The sequence below is a fragment of the Strigops habroptila genome, chromosome 11 (assembly GCF_004027225.2).
Source record: "Strigops habroptila isolate Jane chromosome 11, bStrHab1.2.pri, whole genome shotgun sequence".
Lineage (NCBI taxonomy): Eukaryota > Metazoa > Chordata > Aves > Psittaciformes > Psittacidae > Strigops > Strigops habroptila.
Window position 1 is genome coordinate 22688279 of NC_046360.1, and position 23831 is coordinate 22712109.

At 37.8% G+C, this 23831-nt stretch overlaps 1 protein-coding gene across 14 annotated transcripts in view; it reads right to left on the reverse strand.

The window, feature by feature from the left end:
• Window positions 1-251: 251 nt before the first annotated feature.
• Window positions 252-23831, reverse strand: part of NISCH (nischarin) — a 30259-nt gene continuing 6679 nt past the window's right edge. The window contains exons 4-22 of one of the 14 annotated variants that reach the window (XR_003993691.1): window positions 20900-20948; window positions 19079-19242; window positions 17488-17583; window positions 16402-16497; window positions 15685-15837; window positions 14384-14452; window positions 13752-13937; window positions 13424-13552; window positions 12853-12966; window positions 11917-12025; window positions 9120-9270; window positions 8215-8270; window positions 7643-7713; window positions 6397-7549; window positions 5830-6004; window positions 4630-4783; window positions 3904-4032; window positions 2838-2999; window positions 252-1612 (exon numbers count right to left, since the gene is read on the reverse strand). Coding sequence is in view for 11 of the 14 variants with exons in the window: in XM_030501126.1 (XP_030356986.1) it covers window positions 984-1612; window positions 2838-2999; window positions 3904-4032; window positions 4630-4783; window positions 5830-6004; window positions 6397-7713; window positions 8215-8270; window positions 9149-9270; window positions 11917-12025; window positions 12853-12966; window positions 13424-13552; window positions 13752-13937; window positions 14384-14452; window positions 15685-15837; window positions 16402-16497; window positions 17488-17583; window positions 19079-19242; window positions 20900-20948 (3909 nt within the window). In the remaining 3 variants the exon portion in view is untranslated. Of the gene's footprint in view, window positions 1613-2837; window positions 3000-3903; window positions 4033-4629; window positions 4784-5448; window positions 6005-6396; window positions 7714-8214; window positions 8271-8768; window positions 8866-9119; window positions 9271-11167; window positions 11282-11908; window positions 12026-12852; window positions 12967-13423; window positions 13553-13751; window positions 13938-14383; window positions 14453-15684; window positions 15838-16401; window positions 16498-17487; window positions 17584-18204; window positions 18357-19078; window positions 19243-20899; window positions 20949-22280; window positions 22378-23831 lie in introns of those variants that run through there. The other 13 variants (XM_030501130.1, XM_030501126.1, XR_003993692.1 and 10 more) reach the window with 13 other exon arrangements.

Genomic DNA, 23831 nt, shown 5'->3' on the forward strand with positions numbered 1-23831 from the left:
GAGAAGCAAAAGTACTTGAAACATAACCTCCTTAAATTGTGTTTAGAAGCTGCAGATCCTCAGTTTCCATGACTCAGCTCTATTTCTGGACCAGTAAAGACTTGCTATAGAAGAATAAACTATTTTCTTCTTTCATCTTGCTGCATATTTCATACTTTACAATACACTCTAGGAACATAGCATGTGCTGCTGAACTGCCATATGGTATTCTGCAAACACAAGATAAACTTGAATAAAGACAAGGCCAAAAGAAAACTGTCAAATTACACTTTATTTGTATTGACAAGATAGGCAAAAGAAAGACTTTGTGTTCAGAGATACAAATTCATTATTTGCTGACAAAATGCTTATACACCCATGTTGGGTATTTCCGCTTTCAAGACAATGCTAACTGGATCTTTGAAACAGGCAATTCCACTTTATCCTAGGATAAGGAAAAAGAACGCCCATGAAAACGTCATATGAAAATCTGTTACCTGCTTTTGGCCCCAATTTTACCAAGTTCATGATTGGCAGCAAATAATCACATTTGGCCTCAAAGAAAAACATACGTATAACTGTAAGATCATTAAATAATAAGCATTAGCAGAATACCCAAAATACTTCTCATACAAAGAACATTGCACTTGAACATACACAAGCATTTATCCTTATTTACACATTAGAATTTGTATAGAACAGCCAGACTGATATATACAGAAAAATAGCGGAAACCTTAACAGCCCTAGACAACAGCATATCTAGTGTTGACTCCTTAATTTTTCCATACAGTTTCCCAGGATGTGTCATGATTATTTTTTCACTATATACTATTGCATAAAAAATAGACTTTATAAGAAGTTCAGTCCCCCCCCTATGTACTATTAAATGTTCACTGCACTAGGGAGCAAGGGAGCCCAGGTCACCTCCTTATTAAAAACCAGGACCTAACAGGAGCTATTTAAACACTGTGCTTTATCTCAAATCATTTACCTGTGCAATCACTAGCCAGTGAGTTCCAAAGGCAGTTCCCTACCACAAAGGATCTCCCACTGTCTTGCAAGCAACGAAATTAATTTCTCCCTGCTTTCTGCACTTGGGATAAAGATGCACCACTGGATCTCTCTGCTCCTGCTGCCTTCTTGTTTAGCATTTCCCTTTGGGACACTATCAGTTTCTCCAAAGTGATCCAGTGTTAAATTCTGCATCAGATCCTGATTCTGAACATCATCAAACACAAATGTAAGGGCCTGTGGATATGTCTGATAACCCATAAGTACCCTATCTAAATCCCGGATTCGTCTTCCATCTGCAAGTTGATACTTATCTCTCTTTGGTGGTTCCTTAGCAAATTCAGGCAGTGGGTAACTGATATAATCTTCATCAAAGAGGAACAGATCAGAGCTGGTTAATATAAGTGTTTTAGGTTGAAGCGAACTAGTGTTTTGGGCAGATCCTTCAACATGATTTACTTGAAATGCCAACACATACAGAAGGATGTTGAGGGACTGAAGATTAGTCAAACCATCCATCTTCTCTGCCACTAGAAAAGCAAGGTCCCCAATTTCCTCTTCATTTGGATAAATAAATTTTACTCTGCTAGAGTGAATCAGTTCATAATTCTCCATTTTTCCTGCAAGAAACATACATTATTACATCTAGCACTCTAAAATACTTTCTTGTATTAGGATATGCAACTACCTTTGACAGTCAGCTGCAGCTGGAAGAATTCAAGGTTTGGATCTATTCATATACAGCTTTACTTACATATAGTATTGGAATAACTGTATTTGGATTGCAGATCTCCACTGGAGTCTTCTCTTGCATTACCAACATACTTTTCTGCAAATTTCTAGCCACATAACTAGTTCAGGGTGTTGGCAGAAGAGGTTCCAAGGAAATATAGCTGGATTCTGAGATCAGAGATGATCCACCTTGCCACCATCTGACCTCCTCTGCCTCCTTCCCACTCCCCAGTTCTGAACTCACTGAAAGCATTATTAGATCACGGAACACAAACAAAACCCCTGCTTCTTTTAAGCAGAGAGAAAAGGCAGAAATTAAAACAAAAAAGGAAAAAGATGATTCTAGTGATTTTATATCCCTACTGGCTGAGCACATTCCTCTGCTTAATGCTACATTCTGGAAGGGCAGAAGGTGACACTTCCGGTCCCTTACTCCCTAAAAGTGGTGAAATACAACACAGCAAAGCTTGAAGGAAGCATGCTAGCTTTTTTCACATAAATAAACTGGTCTAATAAAAGATGTCTTCCCATTAAACTCTGCACTTTCTGGGCTTACAGAGCTGCTTCTTAGCACAGTAACAATAGTCATTCTTCAGGAAAATGCCATTTTATCTCATGCCTTCAACTAGCTTCAGAATTCTAAGCAAACATTTTCACCTGATAGTGGAATTAAACCTAACACCTTAAAAAAAGTCTAGTTTTCACCACATTCTCATGGAATGACTAGAATTCTTTTATTTGACCAAGCAAGGAAAAATAACCTTCAGACTTTGTTACCTTCACTGTTCTTTGATGACTTACAAGACTTCATAAGTTAAGGCTGAAACTTGCAGTAGGGCTACTCTAATGCACACCCCAAAATACTGGATAGGAAGTGCTGGTTCTGCTGGACTCAAGAAGCCATCACTAACTTCACATGGGCAAGACTGTTGGCATTTAACAATTCTGTTCAGATGAGGAACATGTAAGAATTAAAGTCAGGGAGTTCGGTTAAAGTATAATATGGGAAAGGATGCATAAATTTCCTTCAAAAGAGTTTTCATCAGTACACTTTAGATGATGGCCTAAGTATGATGCCTAAATAACTCATGACATATTGAAAAGACTACCTACCTGTGTTTTTACTCCCAAATTCGGAGTAGAAGTCTTTATCTACTGGTTCAGGTGAAGGTGTGCGTGCAAGCAGTGACAGAACTGCCATAAGCTGCTGTATGAAGGTGTGAGTGTTGTAACTGTCTCTCGTCAGGCAGGTGACTATATGACCTGCAGAATGTCCTGAAGAGAAGACAGAATATAAACCACTCACAGATCTGTACATGGCATTATCATTTCTTCAACCAACATGCAACTGTCAACGGAAAAAGATTTCTTGCGAGGATTATTTCTCCTGAAAACATGCATTATTCAGAAAGCTTTCAACTCCTTGGAAAAGAATAATAGAATCCTTACAAATCCCTCAAAAAATAAAGAAAATATTTTAAATCAGGAGAAATTATAATGTACGCTTACAATTTAACTGTTCAACTACTGCTGTAGGGATTCAACCTTTTCTTATGATTACAATTTATCTTACAGAAAAAACTGCCCTCAGTTTTCTTTCTTATATATAAAGTCACTTCAAGTAATTTCCACAAGGGAGATTTCACTCCCAAAATCTCAGTGCAATTAGAAGACATTTTAGAACACAGCAGCATATGGCTCACATGCAGTGGGACTCTAAAGTAAGGCATCAGCCCAGAAACTTTACCCGTGTTATTTCCATTAAACTTTTAGTTGACATCATTACCTTTTGTAAACTTTAAGGCCTCACTTTCCAACCAAAAAAAATCAATCAAGTATATATTTTGCAACATGGGCAGTACCTTGATTTCACTCATTATTGCAAGCCAAAGCCTCAGAACAAGAAAGTCTTTCCGTTTCCCTTTTGGTGTGTCATTAAGACAGATGAATTTTTAAGAGCATTTGTGGGACCAATTAATTCATTGATATTAAGCTTCCCATTAAGATGTTGCAAGACAGTATATCAGCTACTGGTATGGCACTAGTGTTACATTAACTTGATTTCTTCTAAGAAAGAAGATATACTCTTTACTTCACTAATAAAGACAGGAATGCATCTAAGATAAGACTAAACAGACCAAATGGAACTGGAAAAACTTCAAGCACAAGATGTACTCACCAGTAATTCGGAAGTATTGGTCAAACAGGCCAACATTTACTGACTGCAAGTCATTAAGTTTTAGCACAAAGCAGCAAGAGAGGTGGAAAGAATTATTTTCACAATCTGAGTCTTCTTTGTTCCAAAAATCTGTTTAAAAAGGATATATAATAAAAAGTCAAAAGAAAAAATACTCTTCCTTTCCATAAGCATAGTTTTTATATTAAAATCTTATACCTGTATCATACTCAAAGGAAGAAATTAGGAAGAAAGTGGGAACAGCAGCTAATAATTTGTCAAGCAACAAATACAACTAAATCTCCTTATCAGCAGCATTTCTTGAATTAGCTGTCACATCACATTTAAATCAGCAGATGAATTAACAAACCACTTCCACTAATAGAATGCACACCATGAGTTTCATTACCCTTCACTTAGCATTTTGGTTATGGAAGGGTCTTTAGCTGCCTAGGTGGTGCTAGGGACTACAAAATTAAATCTGAGAAAAGTATGGATACAACAGCACATGGAAAGGTCTGTTTTGCAAAGCAGCCATGACTGAAGACCCTGTTTTTTGAACCCAAAAGCCTTATACAAGTATTCTGTACGCAGCAAACTGCACTACTCCCTCCCTCAACTAGGAGGTCCAAGTAAGAATATTGACCAAACCTGGTACTGAAACTAAAGACAAACACACAGACAGGGATTAAGTGCTAATCTTACTAAAGGGTCAGAATAGTTTCTTACCTGACTGGTGCTCATCAGCGTGAATGAAAGAGTCATCCAAGAGAAAGTAAATAGCTTTTGTTGAGAGAAGCACACAAGCCATCACTTCCACATTGGGAGTCTTGTAAAACAGAACTGAAGACCACATGAGATGTCTCAACTCTTCATTTTCCACCTAAGATGTAAATAGTATTTTATAAAATAACTGCATACTTTGATATTTCTGATAGTTTAATTACCCTAGAAGCAACTTTCAACTACTGCAAAAACAATTTCAGAATCTGAAGCATCTGAACATGCTATAGTCAAATAGCTGTGTCTTGTGTTTGGACCACAACAGACAAATAATTCTTATATAATTATTCTTGGTTTTCTGATGAAAACTAGAAAACAAACATCTAATGTACAAGACTTTCTAGAACAGACACTGCAGATGAAATTTTCATCAACAGCTAAGCAGTGCCTCCCAAGCCTCAATAAGTCTATGGAGCCTTCAGATGCTACTGAGGGGTTGGATTCAAAGATCCTCAAGAGAGGACCAGAAGCACAGCTTGCCACTACAGCTGCTGTTCCAATCAGGCATCTTCCCAGCTTGATGAGCCTATTGTGAATTCTCAGATGAATCACCTGCTTGCTTTATCAGCTTCTCCTGGTGTAAAAAGAGAAGTACAACTTAACTTGTGCTTACTTATATTTGGAAATGATGGTAATTGAATAAAAAGTCTTTCTCAATAAGCTTTTCAACTGACATTTGTACTCAGTGCACAATGATTTATCACTCAAAGCCACATCATTAATTCAAGGCAAGATTCGTACTTTTAAATTTGATGTTCCCCACACAGACTATAAATGCGTGTGCTGTATTCATGCACCCATATTACACAAAAGAATCAGAGCCCTTATTGATTTAGCTAGATACCATTACAAAATAATTCCACTCCAGTTTGCTTTCCTTTTGCCGCTTTATGGAAAAAAAGAGGGACATTCTTGGAGTAATTATATCAAGACATACAATAATGTACTCTCCTATTCTGCATCGAGGTTCCTGAAGGCAAAATATACCAAAAATGGAGTAGCAGGCAGCCTTTTGATCAAAAAGCTTCCAGGTTTTGCAGAGCCTAACTACTGCTTTTAAGCCTCATCAGAAAAGTTTTTTAAAACACTGTCTAGTACTGAAAGGCCACAAGGCATCTTTTTATACATCTGGGCTAGGCACTATACCTCTGCAATATTGCCATGGAAAAACTCGACTAGGGCATTTCCTTTCAGCCCAGCCACATACTGCAGAGACACAGAAACACGAAGGTGAACAGGAATCTGGTTATCTTCTGTTATCTTCTGCATAAGAGATTCAGATGGATATAAAGATGACAGTGTCAGATGAGGTTTGCAAAAGCTAGAAGAGATCCAGAACACACATCATCAAAATCTAAGGAAATACACAGCTCTTCTACAAGAATACTTTGTATTTCATTCAGGAATTAGAAACAGGCAACTTCTACCCTTAATAGTTTACTTTAAATGATTTAAAGTAAACTGAGCATAGCTGTCAATCTGCCATGACCTCAGTCTGCAAGCACATGAAATAGGAAGTCTCCTTCCATAAGAAATATATTTTATGTTGGTACAGTCCAGGATAACCATTCACACATACTATAGACTAGCAGAAGGAAAGAGTACTTCATCAATACTACAGGCCAAAATCAACTACAATGACAATGGTAAACACGCTGGCTAGGCCACATTAACTTCAGCACCGTGCAACAGACCTTTTAGGGGCATTGTTACCTTGCTGACTGACCATGTCTGTTTGCCTCCACAACGTGGTTTCTTACAGCATCTGATTTGCTTGAAGCTTTGAAAATAATAATAGTCTTAACATCCTGCAGAAGTGTCCTTAAAAGACTGTAGATTCTTAGGAAGTGGAATTTCTCATGAGGTAGAACAAACACCGCTGTAACAAATCTGTATCCAACAAGCAACTCCAGCACATGCCCATCCAAAAATGAACCCTTCTGCTGGATGGAACCATGAGTCGGATGCAACACAAGTGATGCTAACGGAATCCTATTCAACTTAAATACACTTCCCAACTCTTCTGTGCCTATCCATTTACCTGGCAGTAAACTGAAATCCACCTTTACTATATACAAATGCTGGGGTGTTAGAAATATCCAACACGGATGGACCACACAGGGGCCATGGTCAGAAGATTTATACACTGAAGAATAAAGTGCAGAACACAAAACATTTTTTGACCATTCTTTGTTATTGCCAGCTGACTCCGGTTGATGTGAGATTTTCTGAACATTGGTTTTATTCCCATAAACAAGATACGTTGGGAAATAACCTTTTATTTCAACATCTTCTGCTGAAATGCAATTCAATTCCATAAGCTGACAGAGAAACTCTTGGAGGTTTGCTTTTCCACAGTACAATGTGGAGCTTGGTAACACTGGTGTGTAGTGTTGAGAACAACGTGTGTGTAAACAGGAATAAAAATCCTGAAGATTCTGGGAGTCTGAAACAATGAACAAGTAGTTGTCACTGTTTTTCAGCTTCAGTGTTAGACAGATTTCTGGCAGGAGAAAGCCAAATTCTGTTAGATCAGTATATGGAAAGCACAGTGTTAATTTCAAGGCAGAAGGGATGTGCTGGCAATTTCCTCTCAATTCCTGATGAGGGATCTCAAACACAGCTAGCATATCATCGGTCAAAACCAAACAGGAAGCAAACTGCCTGAGTCCTTTATGAATGTGAATAGAAAAACTCCAGAGAATTTTGACTATGTCAACATGCTCCACTGCTACGTTGTCAGATGACCGAGTGTCTGAATTAGTGCTGAACTCAAAAGTCTGCTCTCCTTCATGAAGTCCCATTTCAAAATATCCATCTTCTTTGTCTGTGGTTCTAGAATCACCCGGAGGGCTTCCTTTGTTCTCTGTAAAAGAGGGGGGTGATCTCTGCACAGTCTGCACTATCAAGGCAGAAAGGTGCTGGATAAAATCTTCATTTGTGGCAGTATATGACATACAATTAAAAGGCAGGATGATGGTGTTGCAGGGGTCAGGCACCGCACAGTGTTCTTCCTCTGAATGATCCAAACTTTAATAGAGATAAGCCACAGTAAGTACAAGCTTGAGTTTAAAAACAGTCGTAACTACCCATGATTCATGGTGCTGCTTTTCAGAACCTTGAGGTTCACTCTGGTTACTATAGTTAAATCAGTGTAATTCTGTAAAACATCTTTGTACTGCAAACAGCCATTTATTTTAAAGGCTGGTAGCATGTAATTCTATAAGAAAGCAAAACCTGAAATGTTTAGCTCACTTTCCATTTCCCATCCCCAGTAAGCATACCCTTATGAGTTAAAGAACTGTACGATACAAATATTGCTGTTTTTTAAACTGCCAACTGCATCCCAGGGTTCAACAGTTAAGAACACTTTACACCATGAAAATTATTTTGGTTGAAGAAACCCAAACAGGGCAGCATACAATGAGAGAGACTGTTCTGCCTTAAAGACCAGGTTTAAAAATGCAGCACCCACTGTTATTACCCAAAAGCTAACAAGGATTTAAATCAGAACTTGTGTATCTAGCTTACCACATATGATGACCACTTCCATACTCTTTGCTTGAATCCAATAGAGAGGCAGGTGCCTAAGGAAAAGAAGAAAACATCTGGAAGCTATCAACTACTTACAGCTGCTGTCAGACTTCAGCATACATGAAAAGTAAAGTTAATGTCGGCTCCTGCTTTTTAAAGCCAGCCAACTCACTGCAAAGTCCTTACTGCTGCATCCACAGGCAGCTATCCTTTGACCCTGAAACACTGTTTACTTCAGGTAGGGCACTCAATTAAGGCAAAATGAACTCTGCTACTGAGCTCTGCTACTGACTTGAGAACAGATCCAATCTGCAACCCATAAACATTTCAGCACACTCAATTTTTACTGAAGTAATGCAAAGTGAGGCTGAAAGGTAAAGAAACTTGACAAAGACCAACAACACTGGTAGCAAAAGAAGAGATTCCCAAGTCTTGCTGTTTCATTCCTTGAAGCCACACATATGAAGAGTGCTTCCAATACAACAAATGAAACCACAATACAGAAGTTATCAGACAGCAAAAGTCTGAAGATAACAAATTAAGGTTGTTACCTATTGATAGGGAAAAGATTCTTCTACTCTAGTAGCAAGAGAATCACCTTCCAAAAACTGATATAGTACGATAAAATAGAAGTCTTACACTCGGTATCTAAGTGGATATTGAATGATGTGATACTAATACTGGGTAAGCAACTCAATGCCATGACATCATGACAGCAATTCACTGCAACTCTGGTAAACATGGATTATGCATTTAATTTACAAGGTGGACTTGACTCAAATTTGTGGCTACCTTCTTTTCCATTTTAAGAGCTCTGAGAATTAAAACCCCAATTTTGTTATGGATTACTATGATAACAAGTTTAACATCAGAAATAAGCTTGCAAAAACACTTAAAAACACCATAAAATAAACAGAAGTATGGCAATTACCTGATTTTTACACCTGGAGTCTGGTGTCTCAAAGCATCTCTGGGGAACTGTATGGTCTGTAGGAGTCGAACCACTGGACTGCAAAAAACTGCTGGCTAGGACTGTTTCTTCACAAATTATTTCTAGAACAAACATAAACAGCTCTTAAAATCACTGAAATAAACCCAAAGTGAATGTCTAATAGTATCTGCCAAACAAGTGGAATTAAAATGATATAATCAAGAGCTGATCATAAACCATTAAAGCTAAAGGATATCTTCACATAATCGCCAGGATAAAATAATACCAGGCAGAATTTCAGTCCAATTACAGAAGTAAATTTAACTGCACTAAAAGTTGCATTAAAGACTGGTAAAGTTTGTTTTTCAAGCTAACAATTCAAATCTCAACATCTGGTGCAAGAGTTCTTCCTGACAGAACTCGTCAGCTTTGTTATTACTAACCCTTTTACGAAAACATTACCAGGCTGGAAAAAACACAGCAGAGGACTCTGTGTAAACTTTGCAGCATTGTCTCAAATTTCCATAGGCTTCAAGTGATCAAAAGTCTGTGTAAAAGCTTCCAGACTCAGAAGATCTGGTCTCCCAAATGCCACTCAAGACAATTATCTCATCTTATTTCTGAATGTTTTTGCAGGGTTCAAAGCCAATTCATCAGTAAAAACTTACAAGGGCATATAAAGCAACATTCTCAGACATTTGACTTTTTACTTGTGATATTCACAGGTAATACAATTTTCAGCATTACCACTGAGCCAGCCAGCACAAGTGTATAAATGTGCAAATAAACAACAGAATTACAGTGTGGATATGTTTCTCTGTGGATATGTTTCTGGCTTGAGTAGAAAAACTCCTGTATCTGTCTTTTTGGATTGATGTTAAAGTTTTGTAGATTACATCAAACCATCTCATAGAGGAAATACAAGAGGTACTTATTGCTTGAACAAAATACTGTGTTAGCAGAAAGGAAACTCAAATTGACAGGAAAAACATGACATGACAGCATTATTTTTGGGTTTCTGTTTCCTATATAAATATTTAATCTTTTTCCATAAGCCATTTGCCAGTGACATTTAATTTGAATAATACATTATGGAAACAGATGGTGTCTAGAAAAACTGCAGAGAAAACAATTCATAGAAATAGCATATCAGGAAATTAATCCCATTGTTCACGATTTAAGGCCCAACAGTGAAACTAATTGCCTAGCATATTTCCATTTTTTAAAATGGATTTTAAACTGGCATTTTGCAAACAACCCCTTGATAAGTAGATATGTAGCAAATAATCAATTTCTATTGTTAAAGCTGAGAAATGGCCTGCCCTATTCCTCATTTTCCCACTATTTGTACAAGCCATCCCCAAGACACCAGTAAAGGAACATTATGGAGAAGGGCAACAGTAAATAAACCTTGAATGTTACACCAATCTTTGTATAAAACAGTACTATGTATAAAATGTACTTCAAAAGAAAGATCTAGATTTTCATTTTCCTCCCAAGACACATTTGCAGCTAAATATTTACTGTAACAGCAAGACTATTGACAAATAACTTTTAAAGTCACAGTGATTGCTAGCATGCATTTTTACAGCTAGTCCTTTCTAAAACTGCAAGTTGTCATATAGACAAACTGTCTCAATCCTGTAACTTAAATGCTTAATACTTTAAAGCAAGCATTGACTTCATTTTGGAAAAACTGGCATTTTATCTGCAGATGAAAAGGGATCTAGAAGGACAAATAAAGTATCTAATAGCAACTAAATCTGTATCTAAGTTGCCCTCAATCAAAAGCTGTCAGAACAATTTAATTCTTACAGAGTGAACCAAGAAACCTCTACTTATTTTACAGAAATCACAGCAATGGACCTTTTTTCAAAGATGAAGCTTTCCAAGCATCTTTCTCTCCCCCATCTACCAATCCACTGATTTATCAGAAAGAGTAAACTGATACACCCCGAATTATCAAGAATATAATCCCTGGTCTTTTAAATGGTTACAAAGTCTTCTCCCACTATTCATATCCTCCTGCATTTTAAGTTTTCAATCGGGCAAAAGGAAAAAATAAAAAGTATCTTTATCTCTTCTTCTCAGTCAAAAATGAGTATTCACTGAATAAGTCAGTCTTACAGGCTCCTGCAAAAGATGAAATTAAGCCATTCTTCTAAACTCCTAATGCAACCCGCACTTATTTGAAACATACAGTAAAAGTGGTTTTCAGGTAAGGTTAGCAGGTGCTGTGGAACACAACTGATGTGCTGAAATCACAGGGTCAGCCAGAAGAACACTAATCCCACAACTGTCTTTTACTCATCTCCTTTTTCTATCTTCCTTGTGGTCTGACAGAAATACAGCTCTTGCAAAAAAAGCAGTAATGGCACATATGCTGCTTGAGCTCAAATTTTGCAGACCAAGAAGAGGTAGAGGAGCAACTTTTAAACTGTCTAGATATGCCCTGGTTTTCCATTAAGATATGTTATCTACACTAGGAAAAAATATACAGCCCTCTGCTGGTGATTTCTGCAGGATGATGCATTATGAAAAGCCCTGTACCCAAAATTCCACTACAGTTAATTCACACTACAATGAACAGGTCAGTCTTGCCAATTCACATACATACAGCCTCCACTTTTTAAACCAATACTACCAGGTCTTTCTGCTTTGACTTGATAAGCCCTACATCCATGCACATAATATTCATGTATATCAATGCAGCTCAGAAAAGCAGAACCAAGAGGCTCAGCCCAGCAGCACGATACATACATGATTACCTTGGCTGGAGCTGACAGGACGAGGCAGAGAGGGAGAGGAAGGACGAACAGTAAGAGAAGAACAGTTTGATTTGGAGCTGGCAGCAGTGAGCCTGGAGTCCTCACTGATCTAATAAAGAAAGTATGCAGCGATTAAAGAAAAAACCTAAGTACACAGGACACATTAGATCCTGAACTAAAATAAGTCCACACAAGCTTTCTCAATCTTAGTAAAAGCAAAGTTAGAGCCAGCTTTTTTTTTTTTGGGGGGGGGTGGTTACATCCTCTGAAGTGTCTATTTTCACACTAAGTGGAATTCCACTAAGAATTTGTTTAAAGAAGTCATTCTGATCACTGACTAATCGCTGTAGTGACAAAACCAGCAGCTATTTTCACAAACCACAACCGAATGAAACCAGGATTTCTATACACTGTAGGGACAGAACATGTTCTGCTAATAAGTTTATTACCAAAACAAGACCAACCAACTACATAGCGCAGACACATGAGAGAAGGCAAGGAGGATTCAAAGGTCCAATTCTTTCTCACTGTTAAAAACCCAAAGAAAAAGAGTTTGGGGAAGTCATTTCAGCACTCTGCAACACAAGCAATAAAATCACACCTCCGCAATACTTGTACTAGCAGTAAAATATGGCCGTTAGGGCCAACTGCATATTCATTGTGTACACCACTGAGTCATCTTATCTTTTCCTTCCACTTCCTTTCTCCCAAGCCAGTACAAAAAGGAAGGTCAGATAATTACTGAAATTACATTGAAAACCAAATAGGAAAAGAAGCAACCTTAAAAGTTCATACCACATTAAAGCATAAAAAGCATAAAAACTTTAATGCTATGGAAAGTTTAATGAATTCTGCTTAGATCTATTTTGTTGAAGTCTTTTTGTAAGCTGCTTTTGTACACAGCACATTCTACTCCTCCCACAGCACGAAACTCACCTTTTTATCAGAGTTGCTCAGTTTGTATTTCACCTCCTTTGCTTTTTGAATAGCTTTTAGCACTTCCACAGTGTCTAGTTCCTTTTCTGTAGTAACAATATTATCCAAACAGACCTAAAAAACATGTAAAGAGTCTAAAAATATTGAAAACATTAAATTGCAGAGCTGACTTGGATTAAGCTATGAGAATTAATGTAATATTAAAATATTATGGTAGCTTAATGAAAGCTTAGGTGCATTTTTAACCATTATACAAAACCAATTATCACATCAGACCTTGCTCTGACGTGAATTTATAACGCAAACTCAGAAGTGCTTGGTAAGCTTAAGACCTTTCTAGCACAACTGTGTTTCACTATTAACATACCCAACGAAGGCCCAAGAAAGTTTCACTTAGACCCAGAAGCATAGTTGACTAATGTTAATACTGTTTCATTCTCTAACAACCTTCTCCAACACACACTAAAAATTATTCAGGTTTTTAGAAGATTGACACTGCTTTCCTCATCAGGCTTTAAAAAAGATTTTGGTCAAATATCAGCTTCAAAGGAAGAAGTGCACTATGGCTTACCTCTGAGGCCCTGTCCCCAAACTGAGCAAGTACTTTGGTCCGGTAATCAGGGATGATGCTCAACGGATTGCTGGATAAGACCACCTTTTCTAAGCATGGGAGGTTTCCTATATTTTTTATTTCATCAATCTGAAAGTTTTTTAGTAAAAGAATGAATACATATCAGCTAAATGAAAATGAGCAGACAGACTGAGCATTTCATGCATAAATTACATATGATAACCAGGTTTAATAACACTGGAGACTTTTATTTGCAGTTTCATCCACTAAAAAAAATTGCTTGTGATCTAAAGTACAATTCAATTTGACACTGAAAATCAGCAGTTACCTGTTCTATTTTGTTGTTGCTCAGATCCAGATTGACTAATGAGTACAGTTTGTTAAGACCACACAGCCTTTCCAGCTGATTTCCTGCCAAATTCAGAGTTTTGATGTTTCCCAGTTTTGTATGAACGCCTTCCAATGATGTAAGCTTGTTGTAGGATAAGTCCAGGTGAACAAGGTTGTAAAGATGCTACAAATGCACAGAAAATCCATGTCATGCACCAATTCATTAAACAATATCAAAGACATTGTATTGCAGCTTTCTCCTTGTTCGTGCAACAGGGTATTCATGTTGGACATTGCCTAGCATGAAAAACATGACATGAAATTGTCCATTTCACAGGTTCAAGCTTGTAGAAAGGGAACCTCAACTGCATTTTTACCAACCACGGATGCAGCTGGCAGTGAATGAATTTAGTTAAGAACTAAATGCTGTATGTCAGTATTGTCAAAGAAATTGTAATATCCAGAGCAAGTAAGAAATGCACCATTAAAAGAATGTTATGAAGGATAAGCTATCTGGGCTTAAATTATTCTCCATGAGGAAGATAAGCAACAAAATTCTGAAGCAAGAAAATCTGTTGTAAAGTCTCAGACAGTTTGGAGGAAAAAAAAAACACCCAAAACAAACCTTACCTGTAAATTTTCTACCAGAGACACCCCGTTGTGACTCAAATCCAAGAATTCAATCTTCGGTATTAATTTCTATATGAGGAGGAAAAAAACATGCATGTGTTAAATGCATTTCATCTTCTAAATCAGGCCATACTCCTTCACTATCAGCTGACCAACAACAAAGGAAAGGTATCATCTAATCAATCATCTTGGCTGTTGGCATTCCATATGACCTAATGCAACAGAAGAGTTGGATCTTGCTCTTAAGAAAACCAGGTTATACTGAGGAGCATGGTTAAGTTTTAATTTGAAACCTGTTTCTCACTGAAGACATACAAATGACTCAGTTTCACTCTATTAACTCTAGATCAAACATTAATAGGTGTTTCCATCTTATCAAACAAGCATATCTGTTACACGAATCTGGATAAAGACAACGATACCAAAAACCAGAATTAGTTGAATGATTTGTATCCATGTTTTGATTATACCAGCCAAGTGTTACACGGACACACAAACTGCTTGAAAATGCATTTTAACCCAAAAAGCCTTTTATTTTTGGAGGACTCAAGCCTTGAACTTGATGTTGAATTCCAACATCAGTGATTTTGGTTGTAATCTCACCAATGATTCACCTTGGAGTTAAGGCTAGACTCAGATCTGAAGAACCCTAAGTCACCATCACAAAAAATCCTGAACAAGAGAACTGCACTGGAAGTCCACGATTTCTAGTTGAGCTACAAACATAACTATTTCCTGCTTCACAAGATGGTTCAAGTAAAAAGTTATGTTCATATTTGACACATTCTTGTGATGAATGCTATTTCTCTCAACTGATTTACAAAATGTAATTCTAAGGTATCACAAAATACTCCAAATTTTGGTTTTATGCTCTTTATATTGTTTTGATGTCAAGAAGGCTGCCAGCAAGCCACAGATTTTTATATATGCAGGAAGCTTCAGCCTTGGTAACGCTCCAAAGTTGAGCCCAAGAGGTGTTTTGTTCTTTTTAAAAACACCCCACTTCTGTAAGTGGCCTAAGGCCAATGAAAATAGCAAAAATGTTTCAAAAAGTCAGTATTGATGGAAGTGTTGCTTACAGAGCACAGAGTGTCAAACTTCTCCTTTAGCAAAGAAAATATCAAAGTAGTAAAAGAACAAATCTCCTAAGCATTCACTTGGGTGGGCTAATCAACATAAACCAAGTGCAACTGAAAACCTTCCTGAAAAAAGACACATATAAAGCAAACACAAAAACCCCGATATATAATGTACCACAGATCGGTCACACTTTTTTCCACAAATGAAAAAGTATTTCTTACCACTGAATCATCAATTTGAGAGATGCTATTGTGACTCATATCCAAAGTTGTCAAAGTTCTCCAAGTTGGGATAACTGCTGTCACTGGACAACTTGAAGTTTCACCCTCTGGCTCCCACTGATCAAACTCAGAGGCCTCCGGCACTAGGATTTCCTATTTAAGACAAGCATACTAAAATATTATGCTTGCACCTTCAGTGAAAGCTAACAGTTTTGAAACCAATCCAAACAGTGTTATGTAAGTAAGGAAGATTTCTAAGCTTTATAATCACTTAAAGTCTTAAGTCTTAAAACATGAGCTGACTGGGTCAGAATTTTGATCTACAGGGAGAGAGTTCTGATACCACCAGATGATCCACACTCAGAAATGTGGAGGAACAACAGAGGGACAGTGAAAATTGTGCTCCTGCATAGCCCTTGCCGAATCAAAGCCCAGAAAAATAGTAAGACACATGCATTCAGTTCTGGATGCATATCAGAAACATATGCTCCAATAAAAGCATCACAAATGTCCCCATGAAGGGACACATGTGAACACTTCCTCCACTTAAAGTTGAGACTCTGAAAAGTTAACAAACCCTTTCACCATTCCACAGTTTTAAAAGCAGAACCTGCAACAAGCAGGACAGAAAAGTACACGGACTCCAAATGGCTGTTTCCACAATGTGCATGTTATTTTTGCATGGGCTTTGAATACTCACCAGAAGTAGGAACTCACCTTCATTGATGTTGCCGAAAATCGAACGCTCATTGTGGCCAGAGCATGTTTACATGAAGTCAGCCCTTTGATAAGTTTTCCCCCACAATGACTGATCTATTTAAAAAAGAATAATGTTACAAAGTCAGAAATGCTAGAACAGACAAATGAGAGACATGGAAGAAGCAGCTAAAAGCTTCAATAGCAGATTCTCCACCAATTTAGAAAGTAGTTACAGCACAATCTTAGAATCTCCCAAGATGATCAGGTCAGAAATTCCAACATTTGGTAAAGCTAAACCAAGAAATTAGACATGACTACAGAAAATTGAAATTCAAACAGCTATCTGAAAAAAGCTTCTTCTCCATCGACTTTCTACCTGCCTCATGTATTCTTCAGTGTGAAACTACCCAGGCAGTTTAACAGGGGACAGTATATTACTGTTTCCAAAAAGAGAGCTATCTCAAGCCATGGCTCTAACTGCAGACATGATTAGTTAGGTATCGTGTTCTCTATGGTAAATAAAAAGCCTAAGAAGTGAGAATACTAATATAAGCATTTAATACACTGGTGAACTAATTACACAGACCCAAGTTTAAGATTAGAGCCTCCTTCCTGTAGCTCCGTTTGGAACACCAGCACTAAAGGTCTGCCCAGCAGCCAGGTGCTTCTCTGTAGATGGTCACACACATTGTACAGCCACAACAACTGACACACTCGCTGGTGTATCAGGGAAACCACAGTAAAGAGACAGCTCCTGCCACCCTTGAAAAAATTCTTTCCAGATGACTACTGTTAATTTGTGGGCAGTGTTTATCACTAGATGAAAATGTCAGTCTGGTGCAGCCAACCCAAAACTTATCATGAACACAGAATTACAAAAGTCTTCAAGATAAAAAACCTTCCCTTTCCCAATAAGCAAAGCTACACCCAAAGCTTATTTTGAAGACCTGTGAAACAGTATTTTTTCACAAATGAAACAGTCCTCCTAAACACTGCACTCCCCAATTCTAGCACTAAATCAAAGCACACATTTACCAATTATGAGGGATATGCAGACCTGGCATTTGAAGAGCATACATAGTATGAGCAGAATCTCAGTTGTACCTCTATTTGATGAAGTGATTTGAAAATTGACAGATCAAAAGGCAAGAGATGCTCCTGAATGTTACTGGTTCCAAAAGGTCCTCCTTTTCCACTGACCTAGTAATCAATATTTAAGAAGAGAGTTAGCACACACAATCCAACTGATCCACGTTTCAGATAGCCTTACACAGGTAATGGCACAAATATAGTAGCTTGGAATTACAGCCAGAATTCCAACTAGTTTTTCAAGTATGGAATGATTGAGAAAACTTGCAGATTAACTCTTCAGGGAAAAAAATGACAGTGGCTCCAGCTAAGTGCACTGAACTTGAACCGCCACCTTGTGCTTGTATTTTGTAGCACATGGGACATGCAAAAAAGATACCATAGGCAAGACTTCATGCTCAGCTGACCAAGCCAGAACTGCATTCACTAAGAACAACCCCCTTGAAACATCTGGATCCCCTGAGACAGAACTGTCTTCAATTTTCAGTACAGTGGATGAAGTTCAAGATATTGACAAAATGTGTTTGAAGAAAACAGCAGACACTTGTACACATCCAAAAAAGGCAACTAATATTTCCATGTAGGCACTGGATTCTGGCCTCAGAGCATCTTGGCAGCAGAGAATACACTTGGTTTTATTTGTGTTTGCTGTAAACAGAATTTTGGAAGAAATAGCTAAGGTTTTTGTCTGGTCTTATATGTATCTTACAAGCTCTGAAGGTGCCTACTCACAAGCATTCAGAAAGGCCAGAAATTCTGAGGATGGGTATTTTCCCAATATTGCTCTTCTCCAGCCAAAGAATCCTCTATTCAGAGGATGGCAAAGGCAACTGAAGATCCACTGGAGTATGATTACAGGTGTAGTTTTGCTTTTGCAACTTCAGTCCTCCAGTGAAGCTTCCCTCACTCCAGTACTTTGTTTCCCCTTTGAGCACACCACACAGTTAAAAGGAAGCTCTTCATGTAATAAAGAGGTTAAAGAGTTTGAGCTGTAGCACGAAATGATAAAAAAAATTGCTCAGGAAAAGTCTTTCGAATTCACTTACTTGGTTAGAAAAAAATGAAACTGGCTCCCGACAAAAATGATCTGTTCCGAGGCCACTTTACACTTATTCTGAAATGGTATTTTAGCTAGAAATTCAGGGCCATCTCATCTATGAAACTGAGTCTGTTAGTTTGGGGGGTTTTTAACTTTTAGATATAGTCAAAGGCAAGAAAGGGGATACAATTTATGTATACATGCATGTATGCATACGTATACACATACACTGGCCTACCCACAGTGTCTGCAAAGAATGCAGGGTTGAAGAGAACAATATTTATCTATCACCCCACTCCTACTAGCACCCAGTAAGATTCTGTGGCTGCATCTCTACAGAGAGCACTGCTGAAGAAACTGCATCACACAGGAGAATCAACATCCATATTAGAGAACTACATTGTACTGAAAGCTGGAAGAATAAACACTTAACATTGACTTCTAAATGCTTGCAGGTGTTTACTACCAGTAAAGGTCTTGTGCATTCAGACTAGACTCCAAAAGTATGCTGAGAATCATGTCAGCCTGGTAGAAAACATCTCCAGTATTTGTGCAAGCATAGCTCACCTTTAAATACTTCAGTCTACAAGTGAAATCTAGAATATGACCTAGATCTGTTTTGGCATCTCCATTAGCACACGTAGGCTTCCCCTGGAGCAACTGTTGAGTGACAGCATATAACTGCAAGGGTCTGATGGTGAAGACTTCTCCAGCCATTAACAACTGCTCTCCTGAAAAACAGAGTATGATGGTATCAAACACAATGCTGCAGTGGTTACAAAGGAATAAAAAGTACACTGAATACCTAATGTTAGAGATTAAACATTTGAACATTTGTCACATACTCTAAGCTCACAATGGAAGGACCAATGTCCTTTTTCATTTTAAACTAGAATGGCTGAATTAAGATTTCTTTTTTTTTTTTTACATCAGAATAACCTAGGTGTTCAAATGGGCACTAATTATACAAGCATGAAGCTCCTAATGCACCTAAAGACAAACTTCCCTCAATCTTAAAGAGGACGGGAATCAAAGTTTATTTATATAATGTAGGAGTTACTAAGCTTTTTCCAACACAGTCCTAATTTCTATGGCAGTTAGGATTTATTCTATAAAAACAGCACATGGCATGTAAAAAACCCAAACCTTACATCTTTTGCTATGCTGCCTAAATGCAGAGTTGTAGCAAATCGTTTTCTTTAAGAGTATGATGACTTTCACCACACTAATACCAATGCAAATTCCCAGAACAAGAAACGCATTATCTGATATTTTTACAATCCCATTTCATTCTAGGAACAGTAGAAAACAGCACCCAAAACCCTCTCTGAAGGCACCACAAGAGTCAAAGTGGACTACAGCAGTCAAAGCACACACATGTGGAATTAATATCTATCTTTCTCTGCTTCCTGTTAGGGGCATCAGTTTGACTGCATGGACTACAGAACATAAAGCATTTGAGAACTCTGCTTGAGGAGTAAAGTTCCCTTTGGCTTCAGTGGGACCAAGTCCAAGAGTCCAACTGCACGTTACTGGAAGGCTAAACTAACATGCAGCAGTCAGACATCAGTTATGCTGGTATCAGCAAGACTACAGGCACTACAAAGTTAGCAAAAAATTTCTTCAGGAGCTTCCTTAAAATGTTCCAAAATTTGCTGAAAGAACTCTCTGAAATGGCTTCACCTAAAGTTAATTTTGTGCCAGAACAATCTGAAACAGCGTGCTGAAGCATACTTTACCTACCACCTCAGCCAATGGGAATTATACAGTAGCATCTAGCATGGCTTTCTAAACAAAATCAGTATGGGTTAATCATTTTGCATGCCTCCTGCTGTTAATGGACCAGTTAGAGCTGTTGCAGCTACAGTAAGTGCATTCCATTTTCATCTGCCAGTCTCTGAAAAGCACATCCTTTAATTAACTGTCCAGGTGGTCTCATGTTTCCTGAATTCTGGAAGAACATTATTGAGATATGTAAAGTGGTCTCTTGCATTTAATAACACTTGTATCAGGACTCTGATACAAAATCTCCTTTACAGGTTACACTAAAACATACCAAGACAGAAAGCTTAGCAACAGCTTCTGATCACCAGTACCACACCCTATCCTTTACAGACACGGACCAGTGAGCCCTTTTCAAAACCTAAATTTACCAACTTCTGTTGTTTCCAAAAGTAGCTGCACTATTGTTACAGCTCCTCCCAAAAGGCAGCTTGAATCAAAATGCAAACTGCAAGAAAAAGGTGAAGGGAAAGAAGGGAAAGAGAAAAGTCTCATAGTCTGATATTGAAGATTCGGATCTCTCATTTTCTGGAGATTAAACATCACAGGTATGTGAATGCAAGCACATAGAGAACATTCCCTGTTCAACTCTTGCCAGTTCTTTACCTTTGTGGAAGAGCTCTTCAGCCAATGCAGCGGTGATCCCATTGATCTCCTGCAAAGAATAAACCAAGTATTATTTACATATTTAGGGTTCCAATTTTTCAGTGTGTACCTTTGCTGAAGTCTCCCTTTTTTGCTGCTATATAGACTTTTTCTTTAAACAGGAATTAACTGTGATTGTGTCTTATGATATCTTTAACTTGAAAATATTTAATAAAAATTACCTGAAATTATTTAATTTCATATTATCTTTTCCAAGATGGAAGATATTGAACTACATTTAAATAATCACACCCTGCACGTATTAGAAAAGGCTAACACCAACTAGAGCAACTATGACTAGCCCAACTTGAAAGAAAGCTGTTTTGAACAAACTGTTACAACTACAGCATTCTTAGAATTAAGACTAGCCTAAGGCATCAAGCACTCAACTTTTCCTTGGAATATCACTAATACACAGAAAACCTTAGATTAACAGGTCTACAGGAAAGAAGAGATATGTAAGAAGTTTTCTGTACTTCAACTATTATGCTTGCTACAGAGTAATTCAAGAGCCCCTTTTCCCCATCCACCATCATCTCTACCCTCCTGCGCCTACCCAGGAGCTCAGCCTCCATTCCAGGCACTGACAGCTCCAGAAGGAAAGAAAAGGCTGAAAACTCTCAATGCTGGGATTTGTTCTTTCTAAATCTGAACACTTGCAAAGATCAGTAAGTACAAGCATTTCCCATCTGGGCATACGTCTCTCCACAAAAAGCAAACGCTCTGTGGAAGTCCAGAAATAGTTCTGAGCAATTCCGACAGTGTTCTCTCAAAGGCCCACATAAAGAACAAAATAAAACTATTTGTGATAGCGAAGCTTCCCCTAGACACAAGCATCTCATTTTAAGGTAGCTGCAAAGGATAAACAGATATTATGGATCACCACAAAATAAATATTTGATGAGTTTACTTTGCTCACAAATCCCTCATGATTCATTACAAGGGAATAAATCCACAGTACATCTGCAGCAGACAGTTCAGCACATTTGATGAGGCAAGCATTTTAAAGAGCACATTCTTAGTATAACTGAAACCCTACCCACTGAGGATGAACAAAGCCTCCACACCATAGTTTTGAGAACAACAATCTAGAAGCTGCATTCCAATTGAAATTCAACAATTCTGACTCATTCGTATAAGCCAATCACACTCCTCTGGCATGCACAGACTTAATGGAAAACTATACTCTGTATCCCTTTTGTCATCTGGGACAGAGCAGAATTTTTTTCTACATTTATAATTGAAACAAGATTATGACTTCAACTGTTCAGCCACTAGCAGGCAAAGAAAGCAACTCTATTCCTCTGTCAGATCTACAAGAGACCTCTGTCACAGCTCTAACTACTTATATGCATCACACCCACAGAGGTCCATTGTTTGCAGGTGTCTCCGAACAGCAGTTTGTGGGTACTCAATTCTTTTCTTGCTAAAGCTTCTATCTGTAAGTTAACAAACCAAATCTTTCAAGATGACAAAGTACAAGACAGTGCAACAAAATAAGCATCCCCATATCACTGCAGATATCCTATTAAATGTCAAAGTAACAATAATGTTCTACATTACTGTTACATAAAACTGCTTCTCTTTGCAAAGCTGTACCTGGCTTTTCCCTGTGACATGTAAAGGCTTCAAAGTGGTTTTAATGTATTTATGGGAGGAATTTCTACTCCATTTAATTCTATTAACCTGCAAAATAAAACTAAATAATTCCTACTGGAAATACTACAAATAAGAATAGACAAGAAATACTGCAGCCTTCCTACATATATCAGGGATTATGATGACTCAAGCACACACATGGGCTGTCTGGTAATAAAGATATTTTAGAAGATCAAAGTTCTACAGGAAGGTCATTTTCCAGTAGAAGTGCTGTGGTAAGCACTTACTTAGCTTTTCTGCTGAATAACTAACTTTTTTGGTAAAAATTTAAAAGTAAAGTTCCAAGCAAAAACAATTGAGTTTATACCTCAAGTCAGACTGCTCTAAATCAATGAAATGCAGATTAAGCAATAAACTTTGCTCTTAATACACAAGCACCATAGGGACTCAAGGAAGCATTCACATCCAAATGATGTTAGTTCTTTGGAAAAGTAAAAACCATCAACATTACAGCAAGAAGAAGAAGAATAGTCTAACTGAAAACCAAGAGAGGGACTAGGAAGAATTCTGCCTGCATTAGAAAGCTCAGTTGAAGTTACAGCACTGAAACATTAATAAAACAGACCATTTAAGAGACAGTAGCCAGAGAACAGAAAAATTATGCAACTTCCTGGTGATCAGGTAGTTTGTGCCATCTGAACAGAATACTCCCTACACTACCATGCACATTTTTAATACATTTAAAACTTCCAATCCATTTTAGTGGGTTTGATTGTGACAAGCTAATGCTTCTCACTCAAATCTGAAGTGCAATAGCAACACTAGGAAGTAACCCTTCTACTGTTATTCAAGTCAAACTCTAAATTCTCACCAGGATAACTATGTTCATGTAACTTAACTAAAACAGGTTTTTCTTTGTTGATAATGCTTCATTAACACACCCAGTGGACCACCTGTGACTCATTCCTGAAGCCTTTATATGAAATTGTAAAGGGCCATCTCAGCACATCACCCCAAGAGCAACTACTGTTCCTCCTTTCCATAGGGTTCTCCAGTGCATTTTCCTCCTTACAAAGTTCATACTCTCCCTAACAAGATGATGCCATACTGGAAAAAAAAAGCCTAACTATACACAGGAGATAAATGAACAAATTGCAATCTGAACATGAAGGCAAGCCATTGCTTCTTTCTTCAAGCATCCTTTACTGTAACATTCTATCTGCTAGCTGGAGCTAGTTCTCCAGAGGCCACTCCATCAGTGCTCTTCTCACTGAGAAGCACCATGTTTCTTCAT